The 18,411-nt window shown below is 33.1% G+C and overlaps 1 protein-coding gene and 1 pseudogene across 1 annotated transcript; one reads left to right on the forward strand and one right to left on the reverse strand.

The window, feature by feature from the left end:
• Positions 1-3,867: 3,867 nt before the first annotated feature.
• LOC129320560 (ARM REPEAT PROTEIN INTERACTING WITH ABF2-like) lies at positions 3,868-12,428 on the forward strand. The gene is made up of 19 exons (XM_054966075.1): positions 3,868-4,210; positions 4,400-4,557; positions 4,873-5,045; positions 5,136-5,256; positions 5,338-5,412; positions 5,509-5,603; positions 5,741-5,816; positions 6,105-6,212; positions 6,585-6,713; positions 6,822-6,890; positions 7,090-7,149; positions 7,273-7,396; positions 7,506-7,645; positions 8,667-8,730; positions 8,864-8,943; positions 9,301-9,365; positions 9,483-9,600; positions 9,713-9,837; positions 11,876-12,428. Exons 1-19 carry the CDS (start codon positions 3,964-3,966, stop codon positions 11,967-11,969), a joined length of 2,121 nt encoding a protein of 706 aa, XP_054822050.1. The 5' UTR covers positions 3,868-3,963; the 3' UTR covers positions 11,970-12,428.
• Positions 12,429-13,282: 854 nt separating this feature from the next.
• On the reverse strand, positions 13,283-15,585 carry LOC129319664 (2-hydroxyisoflavanone dehydratase-like; annotated as a pseudogene).
• Between the last annotated feature and the right edge of the window lie 2,826 nt (positions 15,586-18,411).

The following is an 18,411-nucleotide window of genomic DNA, read 5'->3' on the forward strand; positions in this document are numbered from 1 at the left end:
TTTCTCTCTCCTATTTTTTTTGGGTAACACAGACACATATAAAGCATATTATTCAAAAGGGAAATTGGAAACCTTTTAAATTCTCAAAGAATGGGAAATGCTTTTCTCTTGTGTTGTTTGGAGAAGCCTCTTGTGATCAAATGGATACTATACTAAGATGCTTTAACGCTTTCTGTGAAGCTTGAGGGTAGAAGATGAATATCTCCAAAATGTGTATGTGCTGCTTAAAAAATGTACACTTCTCAAGGGCTTATGGTATGAGTAGAAAATTGGGTGTATCTCTTACAAGTGATTTAGGAAAGTACCTTGGCATCCCTCTATTGTGCAGGTGTGCTATTGTCTCAATGTTTGATCCCACTCTTTAAAAGATTAGGAAAAGACTACTTGGATGGAAGGGTAGTTTTTTAAGTATAGCTGAAGATCCACTCTTATTAAGATGTGCATTGCCCAATTATTTCATGCAAACTATGCTAATCCCTCAAGAAGATCTTGGAGGAAGTGGAGAAGCAAAGCCACGGTTCCTCTAGGGGATATGGATGAGAAGAAGTTACATCTCCCCTTATGGCAAAAAGTGATAAATGGGAAAAACAATGGGGGTCTAGGTATGAAAGATCTTTGGAAGCAGAACAAAGCATACATTATGAAGTTATGTTGGCAATTAACTACCTAACAAAATAAGTTATGGGTTCAAGCTCTCAAAGAGAAGTATAAATGCGAGAATGGAGCCTTGCCAAATGTAGTGGAGAAGAAATGCTTCTCTTTCTTGGAGAAGTATCCTGTATGAGTGTAGGAGAAATTCATTAAAGGAGTAGGTATAGAAAAAAAAACTCTCATTTGAAATATGTTGTTTTAGGTGGATGTATGGTCAACCTTAAATACTTGCATTTTAGATGCAATTCCTAATATGGTGGGTTTAGTTAATCTTGAGGAAAAAAATCACTAAATGTATTCTTTTGACAGGTGATTGGAATAGGTTCAAATTGTTGACTCTTCTTCCTCGTCATGTGATTAACCAATTTACTCACATTAGGCCTAGATCTAACTTGTTTAAGAAAGAGTTTTACATATGGAAACACTCAAAAGATAGGAGCTTTTCAATTAGTTTTGCATACAATTTTCTTCTTATGAGTACCCCAAATACATCATTTTTCAACTAGAGATCCATTTAGTGTCTATAAGTGCATGAGAAGATGACATTTCTTTCATGGCTAACGTCACATAGAGTGGTTCACATTGTTAGTCTACATCAAAGGAGGGGCTTATTAACTTCAAACCCATGTCCTCTGGGCTATGTTGTTGAAAAAGATGGCATCTACTTATTTAGAGAGTGCACGAAAGCAAGGAAAAGAAGGTAACATTTGGTGTCTCAAAATTCCTAGATTAAATTTAGTAGTGAAAATCTGAATCAGTGGCTATCATGGAACCTAAATAATGAATAGGGAAAGGAGCAGACAAAATAGAGAAATTGAAAAATTCTCTTTGCCTACACATGTTGGGAGATTTAGGTAGCAAGATGCAGATTGATTTTCAATGGTGGTGACTATAATCAACAAACTTTAGCTAAGAATATCCTTTTTAAAGTAATTCAAGATAGGTGAATGCAGGAAAGTGTGAAAATCTAGATAAAAACACCTGTCATTAATGATAACAATCATAATAAGGATCTTGATCTAGTTTCTTTGGAAGTTGCAGGGCTAGTCACATATGAAAATGTACTAGTAAGTGTTGTTGTCATAAGAAGAGATAACCTTTACAAGGAGCGGGGTCTTGTTACTAAGGCAAGAAAATCCCATAATGAATATGTAGTTCTTCATTTAGTTATACAAGGATATATCACCTGTTGGAATGAGGGGTATTGAAAGATTTTGGTAGAAATTCATTGTGCTAGTAGCTTCAATCTTCCCATTAAAGAATCCCCTCATGATAACCTATTGCACCTTCTCCTTCTTAAAATTAGGAATCTTATTTGTAGAGATTGGATTGCTTATTTTTCTTTCTATTGTAGAGATGTTATTATTCATCTTAGTGATCTCATTAGGTTTAATAGTCACAATGCCTTTTCTTTTAAGACTTTTTACCATCAACCTTCTCATTTTGTAGGGAGGGTGGATGGTGAAAGGTACTAGTTCCTTGTTGAACTTATTTTGTACAATTATTTTGATAGTTTAATTCATCTCTTCTTCATTCAAAAAAACATATTGTTACTGTTCACCTATAGTTGAATGAACAATACCAATGATATAAACAAGGGTAAATGTAATTCTTTGTCCCTATACTTTACTTATATTTTGTTTTTAGTCTGTATTTTTTTTTGATATTTTAAGTTCCTACACTTTTATTTTTTATTGTTTTGCTTTTAAAAATTAACCCATTATTCTTGCCAATGATTACTTGTGTTAAGTCATTATGGAGTTAGATTAATAAGGGCGACTTTATAGGCTAAGTTGGATTTGATCCTGCCATTGGTATGGTCACCAAAATCTTCATGGTGGTGGAAGAAAGAGTGGAGAGGGGGGTTGAGTGTTTTGAGAGGGTGCATATGTGCCAAGTGAGCATCAGCAAGGAAGCAAATTTGGTAGAGAGCTTTAATGAGGAATTTGTAGTGGTCATGACATAAAGCCACGGCCAAGGGTGATCTAATTTGGAGGAATTGCAACCCATAATTCCACAAAATAAAGAAGAAGATGCCACATTAGATGCTTATGTGTTACAAGACGTGGTTTCATAAACTAGCCACATCAATCAAAAATGAGAGAGATCAAGGTTGATTGATGGAAGGGAAAACTTTCTTCTAAAAAAATGATATAGGGGTAGAAATGTCCCACCAAATGATATAAGGCGCTCAATATTCATGGAGTGAAAGTATAGGAGTAAAAATGCTTTTTAACTCTAAATTATTGATGCAATTGAAAGAAATTATTCAATTTACCTTTATTAAAGGAAACATTTTAAAAAATATTTTCTTTCTTATATGTAACCTTTTATTATGCTAAAATACTAGTAAAAAATTGCAAAAGATAAAATCAGAAAAAAAAACCAATGATCCATATTTGTATGAAAAAACTTATAAAAATGACTGCAAATTCCCCCCCCCCCCACCCACGCACACGTAACATTAATTAATATTACCTATCAACGTATCAATGATCAATTTATTATACATAGGAGCTCATTGGTCATGTTAGGTCAACAATTAAATTAAAAATAAAGTACTTCCTTTATTAAAAAATATAAAATATTTTTTAAAAAATTAAATGTTAAAAAATATAAAATATTTTTAATTTTTTAATATATAATGATTGTCTAAAAAAGTATTCCTATTAATAAATAACTTTATATTTATTATAAAGTGTTAATAGGAATAAATATAAAAAAATATGGTTAGTTTGAAAGTAGGTAATTACTTTATTGGAGGTTAAAATTCGATTAAAAATGTATTATATTTTTAAATGAAGGAAGTATATATTCCGCCTTTGTTCAAATTTTCTAAGGTTTGGACACACTAATTAATTTTTTAATTTTAAAAATTGATTTTAATTTGTTTTATAATTAATAAAATGAATTAACCACAAAGTTCTGCATTAAAATTTTAAATAAGAGTATAAAACTATCAATAAATATTGCATAAATTTTTAAAAAGAACACATACAATAAAAAAAAAAAAATTCTAAAAGGCGTTAAATTTTAAATTGGAGGGAGCAATAACTAACCAACCTCCTGAACCGGAAATAGTACGGCCGGTTTTTTGCCCGACACCGCTATGCTCAAAGAGCCAAAAGCGAAATGAGAAAAATGAATCAGACCGAAATTTTTAGTGAATTTCCGAAACTACCCCTTCAATTTGGTATCCCAAGCCGGGAGCTTCATTGCGGATTAGCCCCCCTCTCTCACTCCCACACTTCTTTTGTGTTACGAGCGCACGCTTGCTCTACCAGAGGCTTCTTCTTCTCCTTCCTCCTGTTCATGGAGCTTCGGAGGCGCCAAGATCAAGGCTTCTCTGAGAGGAAAGGACAGAAGCGGAAGCTGGAGGAGGAATTGGAAGTGGAGTCTGAGATCTCGGCTCCCGCGCCCACCGGCGACGTCGGTAAGGCGTTGCTCGCCGAGGTAAAGGCGCAGGTTGACGTCCTTGACTCCACTTTCTCATGGAGAGAATCCGATCGAGCCGCAGCTAAGCGCGCCACTCACGTCCTCGCTGAGCTTGCCAAGAATGGTAAAATTTGTTTCTCCAAGCTCGTCTTTGGATCTCGTCGTTTATTTGTTGTTGCGGCTGCTCGGATTTCATGAATTGTTATGGTGTTTCTCTACTGTGTTTCTCTTCATTTCTTGCATGCGTGAGTGAGCGCGCTTCGTGTTTTGAGATTGATATTTTCTTTTTGGTGTTTGATGATTGTGCTCGCAGAAGAAGTAGTGAACGTGATTGTTGAAGGAGGCGCAATTCCGGCTTTGGTTAATCATCTTCAAGCACCTCCTTCGAGTGAAAACGATTCTGGCCAGAAGCCGTTTGAGCACGAGGTTGAGAAAGGGAGTGCTTTTGCTCTGGGACTTCTTGCCGTCAAGGTAGCTTAACTTTTGTGAATTGAAATATTATACACGAATAACGAATAACAACTAAATCGTATGTTAAACTCTATCATTTGTCCTTTTTTTTTTTGTCTTTTCCTTTGTTGAATAGTAGTATTCTTGTGAAGTATATACTGGATTTTTTATTGATCTGATACTGCAAACTAACATAGTTTAAGGTGTACATGTGATGACAATCCTTTGAAATATGCTTGTGGCAGCGTCATTTTACCTTTGATTGCCTGATGAGTCTTGATTATTATCGTATTATATATTTAATCTTGCTATTTTATTTGAAAATGCCGTCTGCAGCCAGAACATCAACAACTTATTGTTGACAATGGTGCATTGAAACATCTTGTTGATCTGCTAAAGAGGCATAATAATAGCTCTACTTCTCGTGCTGTGAATAGTGTCATTCGTAGGGCTGCAGATGCGATCACTAATCTTGCTCATGAAAATAGTAACATCAAAACTTGTGTCAGGTTTGCCTTTTCCGTTATGGTCATACCTTCAAATTAAAAGGTGGCATGTTTTTGTTTTTGTTTTTATGATTATCTGGACACAATCTGTAGGATGGAAGGTGGGATTCCACCACTTGTTGAGTTGCTTGAATTCAATGATGCAAAGGTTCAGAGAGCAGCTGCTGGTGCGCTGCGTACCCTAGCTTTTAAAAACGATGAAAATAAAAATCAGGTAACTGACCATTTCTGAAAGTTGGTCATTTGAAATTGGCTTGACTGTTGCAATCAAGTGACACAATCTCACGACTTGCAGATTGTCAAATGCAATGCTCTTCCAAATCTGATTCTAATGCTACGTTCTGAAGATCCTGCTATTCATTATGAAGCGGTATAACTTTTTTTTTTTTTTTTTGGTCGGTGAATGGAGTTTGGTCTCTATGCTTATCCTCTCTTTCCTATATGATGGTCCTTAATTGTATTGCAGGTTGGTGTGATTGGAAATCTAGTACACTCTTCTCCTAATATAAAGAAACAAGTTATTCTAGCTGGAGCTTTACAACCTGTAATTGGATTACTTCGGTATGCTCTCTGCGCTGGATTCTAGCAAACTTCTGTGCAATATTATACCCCCAGAATTCCTTGTATGAACCTTGCATAACGATTATATCTTGCATTAAAGTTTGTCTGTCCTTTGATAAACATGTTTTATGTAAAAGATCTTGCTGCTCTGAGAGCCAAAGGGAAGCAGCATTGTTACTTGGACAGTTTGCAGCTACTGATTCTGACTGCAAGGTAAGCATTGTAACTTGTATTGAAGAGGGAGGGAGGGAGAGGCCTTATCAGGGGAAGAGACTTTTACACTCTTATGTTTGTTGCCTGGCATATGAACAGGGGTAGAAAAGACGTCAATCACTTTCTGAACTTTACTCATAGGCAATTACTTTATGGTTCCAATTTCCGATTATTCACTTGCTACCACTCTTTGTTGTGATGACTCTTCTTGTGTTGCATCATGTATTCCATCTTCCCTTCCCTTCCCTTCAACTTTGTCTTAATATCTGTTTTACTTAAATTTTTCAGGTTCATATTGTACAGAGAGGTGCTGTTCCACCTCTTATAGAGATGCTTCAGTCCCATGATGTACATCTCAAAGAAATGTCTGCCTTTGCATTGGGCCGACTGGCACAGGTTATTCTCTATACGTTTTGTTTTCCAAGTTATAATTCACTACTCCACTGGTGTAAGCTATAAGTAAAATTCACCATTGTATTTATGGAAATGATTTATTGTTTATCTCAAGATGATAGTTTTCGATCATTAACATTGGTGTTATCTCAGCCATATGCTAAACATTTCTGTATTGGGCTCATCAGTCTTAAATGTCAAATTTTAATGGTCTCTGTGCATCTCAGTAATATAAAGCTAACTATTTTAAAATAAGTTGCTCTGGTCGGTAAAGAAAATGTCCTATGCAATATGCATTATTTTTATTTGAAAGTTGAATACTAGGCTCTTTTGTGCACCATTTCCTCCGGTTTGAAAAGAACTTTTTGACTTCAGGACATGCATAACCAAGCTGGTATTGCACACAATGGTGGCTTATTGCCATTACTCAAGCTTCTTGATTCAAAAAATGGGTCTTTGCAACATAATGCCGCTTTTGCACTTTATGGCCTTGCAGATAATGAGGTATGACAACTGGGGATTCTAATGAAATTAGGATAATCCGTTCTCAAATTGGTTAAAAAACTGAGTACAATTTTAATTGATTGTTCTTTTGTCATTTCATTTTCATAGGATAACGTGTCCGATTTTATTAGGGTAGGTGGTGTTCAGAGACTGCAGGATGGAGAGTTTATTGTTCAGGTAAGTACTGTACTTCTATACTTTCTAGAAATTAGCTTTTGCTGTTCTTTTTAATATTATCCGGTATTGTTCATATCATTTGAAATCATGTACATTGTGATTGCCTTGTATGGACTTATTTTTCAGAACTGGGGTAAAGTATATTTATCCCCGGACCTATCCTGACTTACATGGAATTTGTGTTTTTTATTTTTGGCAGGCAACAAAAGATTGTGTTGCAAAGACTTTGAAAAGATTAGAGGAGAAGATTCGTGGCTGTGTAAGCACCGGTTTACTTATATTTACTTGTGCATATAATTTTGACTAATTTTGGAAATACCGTGAATTACTATGTTTCTTTGATCAAGATGTTCAAATTTGATGCCCTCTATTTTTCTTGCAGGTCCTCAATCATTTGTTATATCTTATGCGCATTTCAGAAAAGGCTGTCCAACGTCGAGTTGCTTTGGCTCTTGCTCATCTTTGTTCTGCGGATGATCAGAGATTAATATTCATCGATAACAATGGTATGCTCCATCTAATCCATTTCATAATTTTGATCTTTTGATTCATGATGGTTCTTGTTACATAAAAAACCCTCCCTATGTTTGTGGCTTTAATTATCTTTTCATGCAGGTTTGGAGTTGCTTCTTGGGCTTCTTGGCTCTTCTAGCACAAAGCAGCAACTTGATGGTGCTGTAGCTTTGTGCAAATTGTCGAAGAAAGCCTTGACACTGTCTCCCATAGATGCAGCTCCCCCATCTCCAACACCTCAGGTAGGCTTATGTCCTGTTGGCTTGTCCTCACACATCCATTCCCATGAGTTTGCCGCAACCAAGAAGTTAATTTCATAATTGGATCGTGATATTGTACTTTGGCTTTCTCCCGCAAGATTTAATTTCTCCTTTGCTTATTCTTGGGACTTCAGGATAATTCCGCATCACATTCTTTTAGATTTTCCTCCCTTCTATGAACAAAATTTCTCCACACATACTCATCCGTACAGTTTAAGCTGATTATGTGGGCTGTTTGATACTAATATATAGGTGCTACAATTGCTTGCTGATGCATGGATTTTGAAATATACTTTTCCTTATCTTGAGGCCCATATAGTATTTGATTGATTGGAAAATGATAAAAATGATTCTGGCCTTACATAAGTTTTAAAACTTATTTGTGATTTGTCGTATTGTGTACTTGATGAGCATCCAAGGAACAGATGGGAAACCCACCTCAAAAGCAATGGCTGGGAAACCCTATTAAGTAGCTCTTATTACATGATGTAGAACTAAGCACAGGGCTGAGCCTGAGCCCTCATCGGTGTCCATATGCAGCAAAAATTAGTCTAGATTTGGGAGAGACTTTAGCCTCTTGAAAGCTAGGGAAACATTTCTTTTTTCTTCTTTTCCTTTTGTGGGTGGATTTGGTTGGATAGTATCTGGTTGAGTAATCAGAATTCAGAGGATTTGTATTGAGTTAACAACATTATTAGTTAGCATATGCTGATCCTATAATTAGTTAACGTAATATCTTCTTCATGTATGCCTGCTGAGTTTTAAAGTTGATGTATATATCTGGTAAACTATTTGTTGTTGTAAATAAATAATCCATGTAATTATTTAGCAGATGCTGATCCATTATTAGTCTTTTTATATGATATATTTGATGCCCACTATGCCTGCACTTGCAAGAATCCTCACGCATATCTTCTCTTCCTCACTTCTTCTGCAGAGCATTCCAAAATAAGTTGTCTCATATGGTCGGAATGTATGAAATGATAAACTATTCTTCTTGCAGGTCTATTTAGGAGAGCAGTATGTCAACAACGCTACATTGTCTGATGTTACATTTTTGGTTGAAGGTTGATGCTCCTCATGCACTTTTTTTTCTTGCTAAAAACTGTCTTCTTTGAAAATAAATGATTTGAAATTAAATTTATTGTAGCTTCAGGTAGAATGCTTAGTTTATTGGTTAATGTTCAATCTTAACTGCAGGGAAGCGGTTTTATGCTCACAGAATCTGCCTACTTGCGTCTTCAGATGCATTTCGTGCAATGTTTGATGGTGGTTATAGGGTGAGTATATGTTGTTGATCTTGACCTGTGAATAATTCTCATCTCCTCTTCCCCCTAGCGAAGATATAATTGCATGAGGTACTTTTTCTTGAATTAAAATATAAAGAGAAACATTCATCTACTCCATCCAATTTCTCAAGCTACATTAATTATCACGTAGTATTTGGGCATTTTATGCTCGTTCAATGCTCCATGTAATTGTTTTGTTCATTGGAGTCTTGTCAAGTAATTATAAATATGCTTCATAACAATCTAAGCCTTTATTTTGACTTGACAATTAAAGTGAAAAGTGAACAATGCATGTTTAATGATGTACATCCTTCACATTTGTTAAGCCCTTGATATGTTGTATGGCAGGAGAAGGATGCGAGAGATATAGGAATTCCAAATATAAGATGGGATGTTTTTGAACTAATGATGAGGTATAATAAATTATGAATTGGATGTCTTTGTAAAATTCATGATATTGAAGCCTTTAAAGTTTAATTTGATTGTCTGAAGAGAACTTGTATTTTTTATTTTAATCAAATTTTGTCCAGATTCATCTATACTGGATCAGTTGATGTTACTCTGGACATTGCTCAAGATCTCCTTCGAGCCGCTGATCAATATCTCCTAGAAGGACTTAAGAGACTCTGTGAGTACGCAATTGCGCAGGTGAGCTAATGCAATTAGTTTCATACACACACGTGTGTGTTGTCATATATTTCTGCACTAATATTAGACTGGAAGGAACCTGTCTTACATGGTACAACTGTTTTTTTCCAAGGACATATCACTTGAGACTGTGTCAAGTATGTACGACCTTTCAGAAGCCTTTAATGCAATATCATTGAGGCACTCTTGCATTGTTTACATCCTGGAGCAGTATGATAAACTGTGTACAAAACCTGGGTAATAATCTGATCCTTGAATTCTGCACATGCTTATGTTAGATATTCTTTTGTCTCTGTAATATGGTAACATATTTTTTTTTTAAAAAAAACATTGAACTATGACTTAAATAACTTTCAGTGGAATATAGTTTTGAAAAGAGCACACAGGAGCTTTTGGCATTCTGAAAAATGTTTTTCTTGTAGTCTTGGTGTTGATATAGAAAAGGATTTCAGATATTTAAATTAGTGTTTCTCTACCAAGCCAATGACATTCTGTTTAGAGCGCAAGTCGTTATCATACAGCCAGTTACATGCCTGTTTGGATTGCTTCATTGATCCATTTTTGGTAATCGATTAATAAGAAAAGTTATCCAAACACCAAATTTTGTGATTAATCGATTTTTGGGGGAAAAATTGATTTTTTTCCAGAAGCTGCCAATCCGAGCTTTTGTCGAAAATCTCATCAAAAAGTGTTGGGAAATATTATAAAAAAAGGCCTAAGAAAAAAGTACAAAAGAAAGCACATAATTTAATAAAAATAAAATCAAACTCTCTCCTCTCCTCTTTTCTCTCTCTCTTTTTTTTTGATAAAATTCAAACTTTGTATCCTCAAAAAAGTTGCTAGCATAAGTTTTTGTCAACTATCACCCTTCGTTCAGCACTTACTATAAAACTAATTCAAATAAAATATTAATTGATAGAGAAAAATTAATTTAAAATTTAGAGTCATGACAAATATTGTTATAAAGGTCTAGAGAGAGGTTTTGCACCATTTGTAACATTGTTATATTTTCTATGTTACCAAAATTTTACGAATTAATCAGATATGTAATTTAAATAATATATTTTATTTCTTAAATAAAAATTTAACAAATTTAATAATATTAAATACAAATATATTAATAATTTAATTTTAAAAAGCAATATCCTTTATAATAATTTACATAGCTAAAATTAATTCTGATTAAATTATCCAAACATTTTTAATTCTATTAAAATTAATTTTAGAAAAACGATATCCAAACATATTGTGTTATAATATAATCAATTATGATTGAAATTTACCACTTAATCAATTATTTTCATAATCTATTATGCTTAACTGAAATCCAAATGGGCACTACATCCAGCAAGGAATAATGAATTATTTTTCAGAATTATTTATCAAGGGTATTTTCGTTCATTCAGCTTTAATTATGCATGTTCAGTTCAGGTGAGGCATGAAGAGTTTATGAAGTGATAAAAATATAAGGAGCCATTTTTTTTATGGTTGGGGGGATGATGAGGGTTGGGAGGGGGCCTGGAGTCCAAAAATTCTGAGAGCCCCCCCCCCCTTTTTCATTTTAATACAGTAATTTGTTGTGCAATGTTTGGATTGAGCAGAACTGGAGGAAAGAGAGAGGAATTGAATTTTACTTCTGATATTTTCTTTGCTTTGGTTTTAAATCCAACAATTTGTCCCTTATAATTCGCTTGAGCTGAGGAGAATGAGTAAGTTGGGAAGAAAACAAATACTTATTTGGGGAAAACACAATCATTGGTCTTTGTAGTTTCATTGGGTTTTGCTTTTAGTCCCTGTAATTTGTTTTTAATGTCACTCAATTTTGCAAAAACTATAAGGACTGAAAATATTGAAAACAAATTATAAGAACTAAAAACAAAACACAATAAAACTATAGTAACCAATAATTATGTTTTCCCTACTTATTTTAATCAAAATTGAAGAAAATGTTAGAATTACAATTTTCATTTCTCATTTCTGCTGTTCTCTTCAATCCAAACATACTTTTAGCTTCTCATTCTTTGTTGATGTTTATGTAACTCTGCTTTCTTTTGACCACTATGATTTTCTGGGATCTTAAACGTCAATTTTATTGACATAAGCTCATTAATCATGTCAGCTGGTTGATCCAGGCACATTTATTTAGAACATGTTTGCTGTCATAGACCCATGCATGTATGTTAAAAAAGATAAAATCCTGAAATTCATATATACAATTATGAGTTCTGTCTGGTTCTCTTGGATTTAAATTTCTTAATGCGCCTAATACTTGCAGGCACTCTCAGCTGATCCAACGCATTATGCCAGAGATACACAACTACTTCGCAAAAGCGCTCACGAAGGCTAACTCTGCTATCGATCGGTCGTAGCATGCCAACCATTTTGTTGTTGACCTCTAACTGATGATTGTGGTGTACAGAATGCTGTAGGTGTTCTTCCTGTTATCTTTTGTTGAGATAGGGAAAAAGGGGTGTCTCCTTTATTGAATACTGCATGGCTGAAGGAAATAAGTCAGACCAGTCATGTGTGTTCCTCTCTGATGCAGCGTAAGTCCATTTAATTGTTTGTATCGTCATTGTCATAAGTAGATATAACATAAGCCAATATGACCTTCACCAACATTGCTTTTTTCTCCTGCAATATTGTGATGGTTATATGCAACTCTCTCTCTCTCTCTCGATTTTGCATTCAGGAATTACGATTCATTGTGTTGGTGATGATAGGTTAATGTTTCTCGTAGAGTACGTATAATGTACATGTGTGTATCACAATTATTCTGCAAGAAATTATGCTGTTAGGCTTAAGCCTTTGAATTTGGTCTTCTGATATGGAAATGTGTGTTGGAAGTTGTTATTTCGATTACGTTATGTACTTCACTAGAATTACTAGATTTGGCATGCTGCATTTGGTATACAATCAATCAAGTGATACTGTGATACTACTAAATCTTGCGCAGTTAATTTTATTGACATTAAACTTTTAGACGTTGATAAAATATTTTCAAATATTAACACATTAAATTTAATTTTTTAAAATATCAATGATTGATAAAAAAAAATCATTTGAGACTAACAGTGGTGTTAAAGTTAAAAGATGGAAAATTTGTTTTATTATGGGATTAAATTGAAATATGTACTTTTTCCTAATCTTAATTAAGATTGGATGTTTCTATTTTAATTTAAAATTCAGAAACTTATTTTGCTATTTCTAGAAGAAATAGTTGTTAACTATGTCATGAGCCTTGTGTTTCTTAAAGAAAAGAAATACATTATCTATATTTTCTTAGGGATCGGTTTACACGCACATTTCTTCACTATCATGGAAATATAATGAATCCTAGATAATTAGTGACCATCGTGTGAAAGTGCGATTTTTTATAAACTCATATCTTGTATAAATTCCACTTGATTTTAAAAGATTAATCAAAGATCTTTTTATTTCTTGTCTTCTCAATAGAGGTTTGTTTGGCAGTTTGCTAGCAATTTAACGATGTTTTCTCAACAGCCTCCAATAAGCATAAAGTTTATCAAATAAAAATGAATAAACATGTTTAGATCGCTTGCACGTCTCCAGCGAATACGGTAATGCATAATGAAAATTCTCTATTATTACAAGAAAGGATAATCCTTTATTTATTGTATCTCTTCATCTTGAAAACACACTATTATTGAGTCCCTTGTTCTTACTCAAGAAGAAACTCACCCAAGCGTTTGATCATCTTGTGGAAATTCTCGGACTGGGATTCATGAATATGATAAACATGATCTTCTTCTTCTTCTTCTTCTTCAAACAATTCCAAATTCCCTTTCTGCCCACTCTTCTTCACACCCTCATAGGATCTAACCCCTCTATCCCTCTATTTATCCTTCCCACTAACACACACAGCATTTTCTCACACCCCAGGCCTGCCAAACTCGGAGCCCCGAGGACCCACTGGGTTCACCATCGGGTTATCCATCCAGCCCGGCGCAGTGGGGTATTGCCAAGTTCCACGTAGAAACATAGTTTTTTCCTTTCCATGTTTCGGGCAAGGACTCAACCGGGTCTAGATTTGACCCGTAAAAGTATGGGTGGGAATATATGGCAACGGTGATTTTTCACGCGAGTGTAAAGCATCCGAGCCAGCTCGCATGGCGATGTTGTGAACAATGTTGCCGCCAGCACTGTCTCCTCCTATGAAAACTTTATTGAAGTCGCCGTGATTGATTAGCCATGGCTGAGTGTTGGAGGAATTTTCTAGATTCATGGAATATGGAGGTGTATCATAAATACTACATATTTCGTTGTATGTTGATACCTGGATCACATTGCATTCTATGTTAGTGACTGTCTTCATTGAACGAAATTTCCTATATTTTTTCCAGAAGAACATAAAGATCTTTATGAATATGCATGTACTAGTGATTCAAATTTGCATATATTATTATTCCGCTTTTTTCTATATGATAATATATTATGCTAGTAGTTTCTTATGATAATAAGAGTTTGCGTTGAATCTTAAAACTTGTCCGAGTCAATGATAAGTCTCACAGTTCAAAGAGCATCTGGAAAAGTATTTAATTATAGCACAAAGTGCTTCCTTGATCACTACTTCATGATGTGTTCGATTATTATAAGATGTAATATATCACTTCACATATCTTAACCTAAAATGTTTAAGCAAGGGAGTTTCGGTATTTTTTTTTTTTTTCATTTGTATACATTTTTTTAGCTCAACTCTATTTGATGTTGGCCTTTAATTAGAGTTTCAAATACCAGTTGGGCTTACCAAGTTACCTATTTAAACTCATTTTTATATATCCATGACTTTGAAAATTAGAGTATTTTATACAAAAGGGCTTTTAAATCTAATCTTTTTATGTCCTAAAAAAAGGGCTTGGACCTGTTTAAGCTCATATTTATTTTAACTCTAAAAAAATAATGATATTTTATATATTTAGATTAAATTGAAACTTTAAAATATATGTTTGTTCTTTAAAATTATGATTTATATTACTTATTTTAATTTTTTGAACAATTTGATTTGTACTTTATAACATAAATATATGATATAGTAATGATAAATTTAATTTTAAAATAAAAATAAATTTAAAAAATAAAAAAGTGTTTGGGGCCTACTTTAAGCCAATCAAAAGGATTGGGCTTGAAGAATTAACTAATTTTAGAGTTACAAAGCTTATCGGCTCAAGTTTATATAAGCCGAGCCGCCAGCTTCTCAATTCTGCATTTGACATCAAAACCTTCGTCACAACTCACGACGCAATTCATGGGCTACGCATTATTGTGGGAGTATTTATAATTAATTATAATCATATTTTTTTGGCATAGTTTGATAACCTCGTGCACTTACCTGTATTGCAGTATTAGGTTCACGAAGATCATCAGAGTTTCTTTGGTTGTGGGTTGAAGAATGAGAGCAAACGCATTGCAGGGCGGTCCAGCAATCATGATAAGCAGCAGGAACATGGTGTTCTGGGGCGAGCCGATACTCCAAAGACACAACCATCACGTCGACCAGCGACACGAACTCGTTGAAGTGCGAATGGTACGCCGGAGAGAAGGCCGATTCCGATATGAACCCACCTTCATGAAAGTAGACCAGGATCGGAATTCTTCTGGGTGCTTCGGTTTGCTTTTGCTGGATGTAGAGACGAGCAGCGATGAAGGGGCTGTCGGAGATGACGATGTCTTTCGATGAAACGGGTCGAGTTTGTGGGTCACCGTCGACGAGGGAGGGTGGCACGATCTGGATTTTCTTGAAGCGTTGGACGGTGCCCTCGTTGTAGACTCGTAGTAACGTTGGGACTTCTGTAACAATCTCTTTTAATTTGCTGTGGTTGACGCCATTTGTTTAGGGTGGGGGGGGAGATGGCATTGAAGCTAGCAAAGCAAGGTTCAAGCTGAAGATGAAGACTTGAATGTGGGTTTCAGACGAAAATGATGACGTGATTGGAAGTTGGCGACGGTGAATCCAATGCCATTCATTGTTGAGTTCCTCTAACGTCTAACCTTTCCTTCTTCTTCTTCTTCTTTTTTTTAAATCATCATTTTCTCTTCATTTTTTCTAATCATAATCACTTGTCAAATTTATTGCCAAAATAAATGAAAAATTTCATGACCACATATATAACATTTTTTGGAATCAAAATTTATTACTTCTAGCATAGCATAATGTAGTATAACTAGAGCAAAGAATATGGGTCGAGTTATGTGAGTTAACTCAAATAACTTATCATAAGGGGTTAGGTTAGGCTAGCAAAAAAATTGACCCAAATAAAAATAAAATTTTTTTTTGCCTGGACCATACAACCTATGAGTTATATAGGTTAACTCTAATAGGTTAGAGTTGGCTTGTTTAATCCATATTATTTTTAAAAAAATTAAAAAAAAAATAAGGGAAAAATATTGTGGATATAAACCATATTGAGCATGACTTATTTAATTTGATTAATTTATATATTTTATACAAATATTATAAATTAATATTTTGATATATTTAGAATGAATCATGAAAGAATATCACATTGGAACTCATTATTTGTGTGTATTTTTAAAAATTCATAAAATAAATAAATACATTGGTAGATTAACCCATTTAACTCGCTAACCTTCAAAAGTTGAGTTTGGTTGGATTGACGTTTTTTTAACCCACATGAAAATATGTTGAATCTAACTCAACCCACATTTCTTTCAATTCATATGATTCAGATTGGCTCATATTCCCACCTCACATAACAAGTAACACACAAAAATTAACAAATAAAGTAAAGCTTTTAACAAGTAATATAGTTGATTAAAAATAAAAGTCTATGTGGTGTGTTAAATTTATTACTTACTAAGCTATTATCATAACTTAGCTTGTGAATTAAATGCTTCTTATTAATTATATTATTTGTTAAAAGCTTTACTTGTTAGCTCCTTTGTGTTATTCGTCATGTTGCAAGTTAATTGAAGAAGGATATTATTTTATTTTAAAATTTTATTTTAATTTAAGCCCAATACCTTATTTTGAGAAGTCAAGAGAAGATGATCGTAAAGAAATGGAGAGATTGCACGTCCATTCTTATCAATTTTCATGTTCCTTTTTATAATATAAGAGGTTTTGAAAGAAAAAAGATTTAATTAATAATATTTATTTCAATGTTACTCATCATTATTTCACTTCTTAAATAAATTTCATTCCCACCCTCTTTTATCAATGAAGAGTATTTTTTTTCAAAAGTATATAAAAAATGAAGATCGTAAATTATATTTAATAAATTTTGTTAAAATACATAATTTTGTAAAAAAAATTTAAAACTTTTAAAACAAAAATTTGAGTAAATTGTCTTTTAATTTTTTAAAATGAAAATGACAGAAATTTTTTTAAAAATATATAAATAACAATGAGATCCTACAAAATGTCATAATTCTTTTCAGGTTCTTAAAAACCTTCCTGACATTACTAATTTTTGGTAAAATGATTAAAACATCCTTATTTTAAAATTAAAAAGTAACAGCTCTAGCCACCCCCAAAAATAAATATTAGTAATTATTTTGGTTTATGTAATTACTACTTTTTTCTAGCAATGACTAATTATAATTTTTCTTGTGTAAATTTTGATTCATTAAAATTCAAATATTATAAATATTAATGACTATTTTAGTTTAAGTAGTGACTGTTTTTTTTTTTTTCTAGCAATGAGTTACAAAATGAAACAACTATTATAACTATTCTTATGCAAATTTTTTATTCATTAAAGTTCAAGTATTATAAAAATCAATAACTATTTTAATTAGTTTAGACAATGATTACTTTTTTTAAAAAATGACTAAAATAAAATAAGCAATTACAACTTTCCCGATATAAATTTTTGATTTATTGAAAGCCAAGTATTATAAATATCATTGACTACTTTAATTTAAGCAATGATTATTTTTTTCCTAACAATAATTAAAATAGAATATGCAATTGTTACTTTAGTTTAAACTGAAGATATTTTAGTCATTTCATCAAAAATATTAATGTCAAAATAGTCTTTAGGAACTTAAGAAGAATTATAGTATTTCATAAGACCTCATTGTTATTTACACATTTCAGGGTGATTATTTTTGTCATTTTTCCTTTCTTAAATGATACTCAAATTTTAATTTTCATTTAATTTTTAAAAAAATTAATCTTTTAATCCTTTAAGTTTTAATTTAATTATGATTCAATCTCTAAACTAAAATTTAATGTGACTCAGTCCTTAAAGTGTTAGATGTTCACAATTTAGTCCTTACCGTTAATGAATCAATTATAATCTTTCATGAGAAATCTGATGTAGCACAAGTACATAATTAAAATTTCTCCAACTCAGCTCCACGTCAGACTCCAAACTCACACATCATAATTGGAAAAAATAAAACATGTGCGGAGGTCTGCCGGAAAAAAATAGAAAGATGAAGAGTGAGATCGGCAAGAATGATTAGAGCAAGAAAGCAGCGAGATCGGCGAGGAAGCGAGTGTGGATGGTTGCTTGACCGAAGTCTGAAACATGATATTTGTGGTTGAGATGTCGTGGATTTTGGGTTTGGATCTCAAACTCGGGCTTCTGAGTTTGAAACTTATGTACTATGGATGAAAACAAGAGCATGTGGATTTGCTTCTGAACTTTAGTGTGTTAGATTTAATATATTAAATATATTTAAAGATAATATATTCTATTAAAATAGCTTAAAACTATTTAGTTAAATACTTTCTAAACTTTATATATCATGATTTATTTTTTAATCTTTTAAATGTGAGACTTTTTTTCACACTCTAGTATTCTCTCTATTATTTTTTTTCTC

The sequence above is a fragment of the Prosopis cineraria genome, unplaced genomic scaffold (genome assembly GCF_029017545.1).
Source record: "Prosopis cineraria cultivar Desert tree isolate PC_DT_omini unplaced genomic scaffold, ASM2901754v1 PC9, whole genome shotgun sequence".
NCBI lineage: Eukaryota > Viridiplantae > Streptophyta > Magnoliopsida > Fabales > Fabaceae > Prosopis > Prosopis cineraria.

Coding starts and splice junctions, on each gene's coding strand:
- LOC129320560 (XM_054966075.1), top strand. CDS start 3,964: ATGGAGCTTCGGAGGCGCCAAGATCAAGGCTTCTCTGAGAGGAAAGGA. Junction 5,817..6,104: donor CTACTGATTCTGACTGCAAG/GTAAGCATTGTA, acceptor TAAATTTTTCAG/GTTCATATTGTACAGAGAGG. Junction 7,397..7,505: donor AATATTCATCGATAACAATG/GTATGCTCCATC, acceptor CTTTTCATGCAG/GTTTGGAGTTGCTTCTTGGG.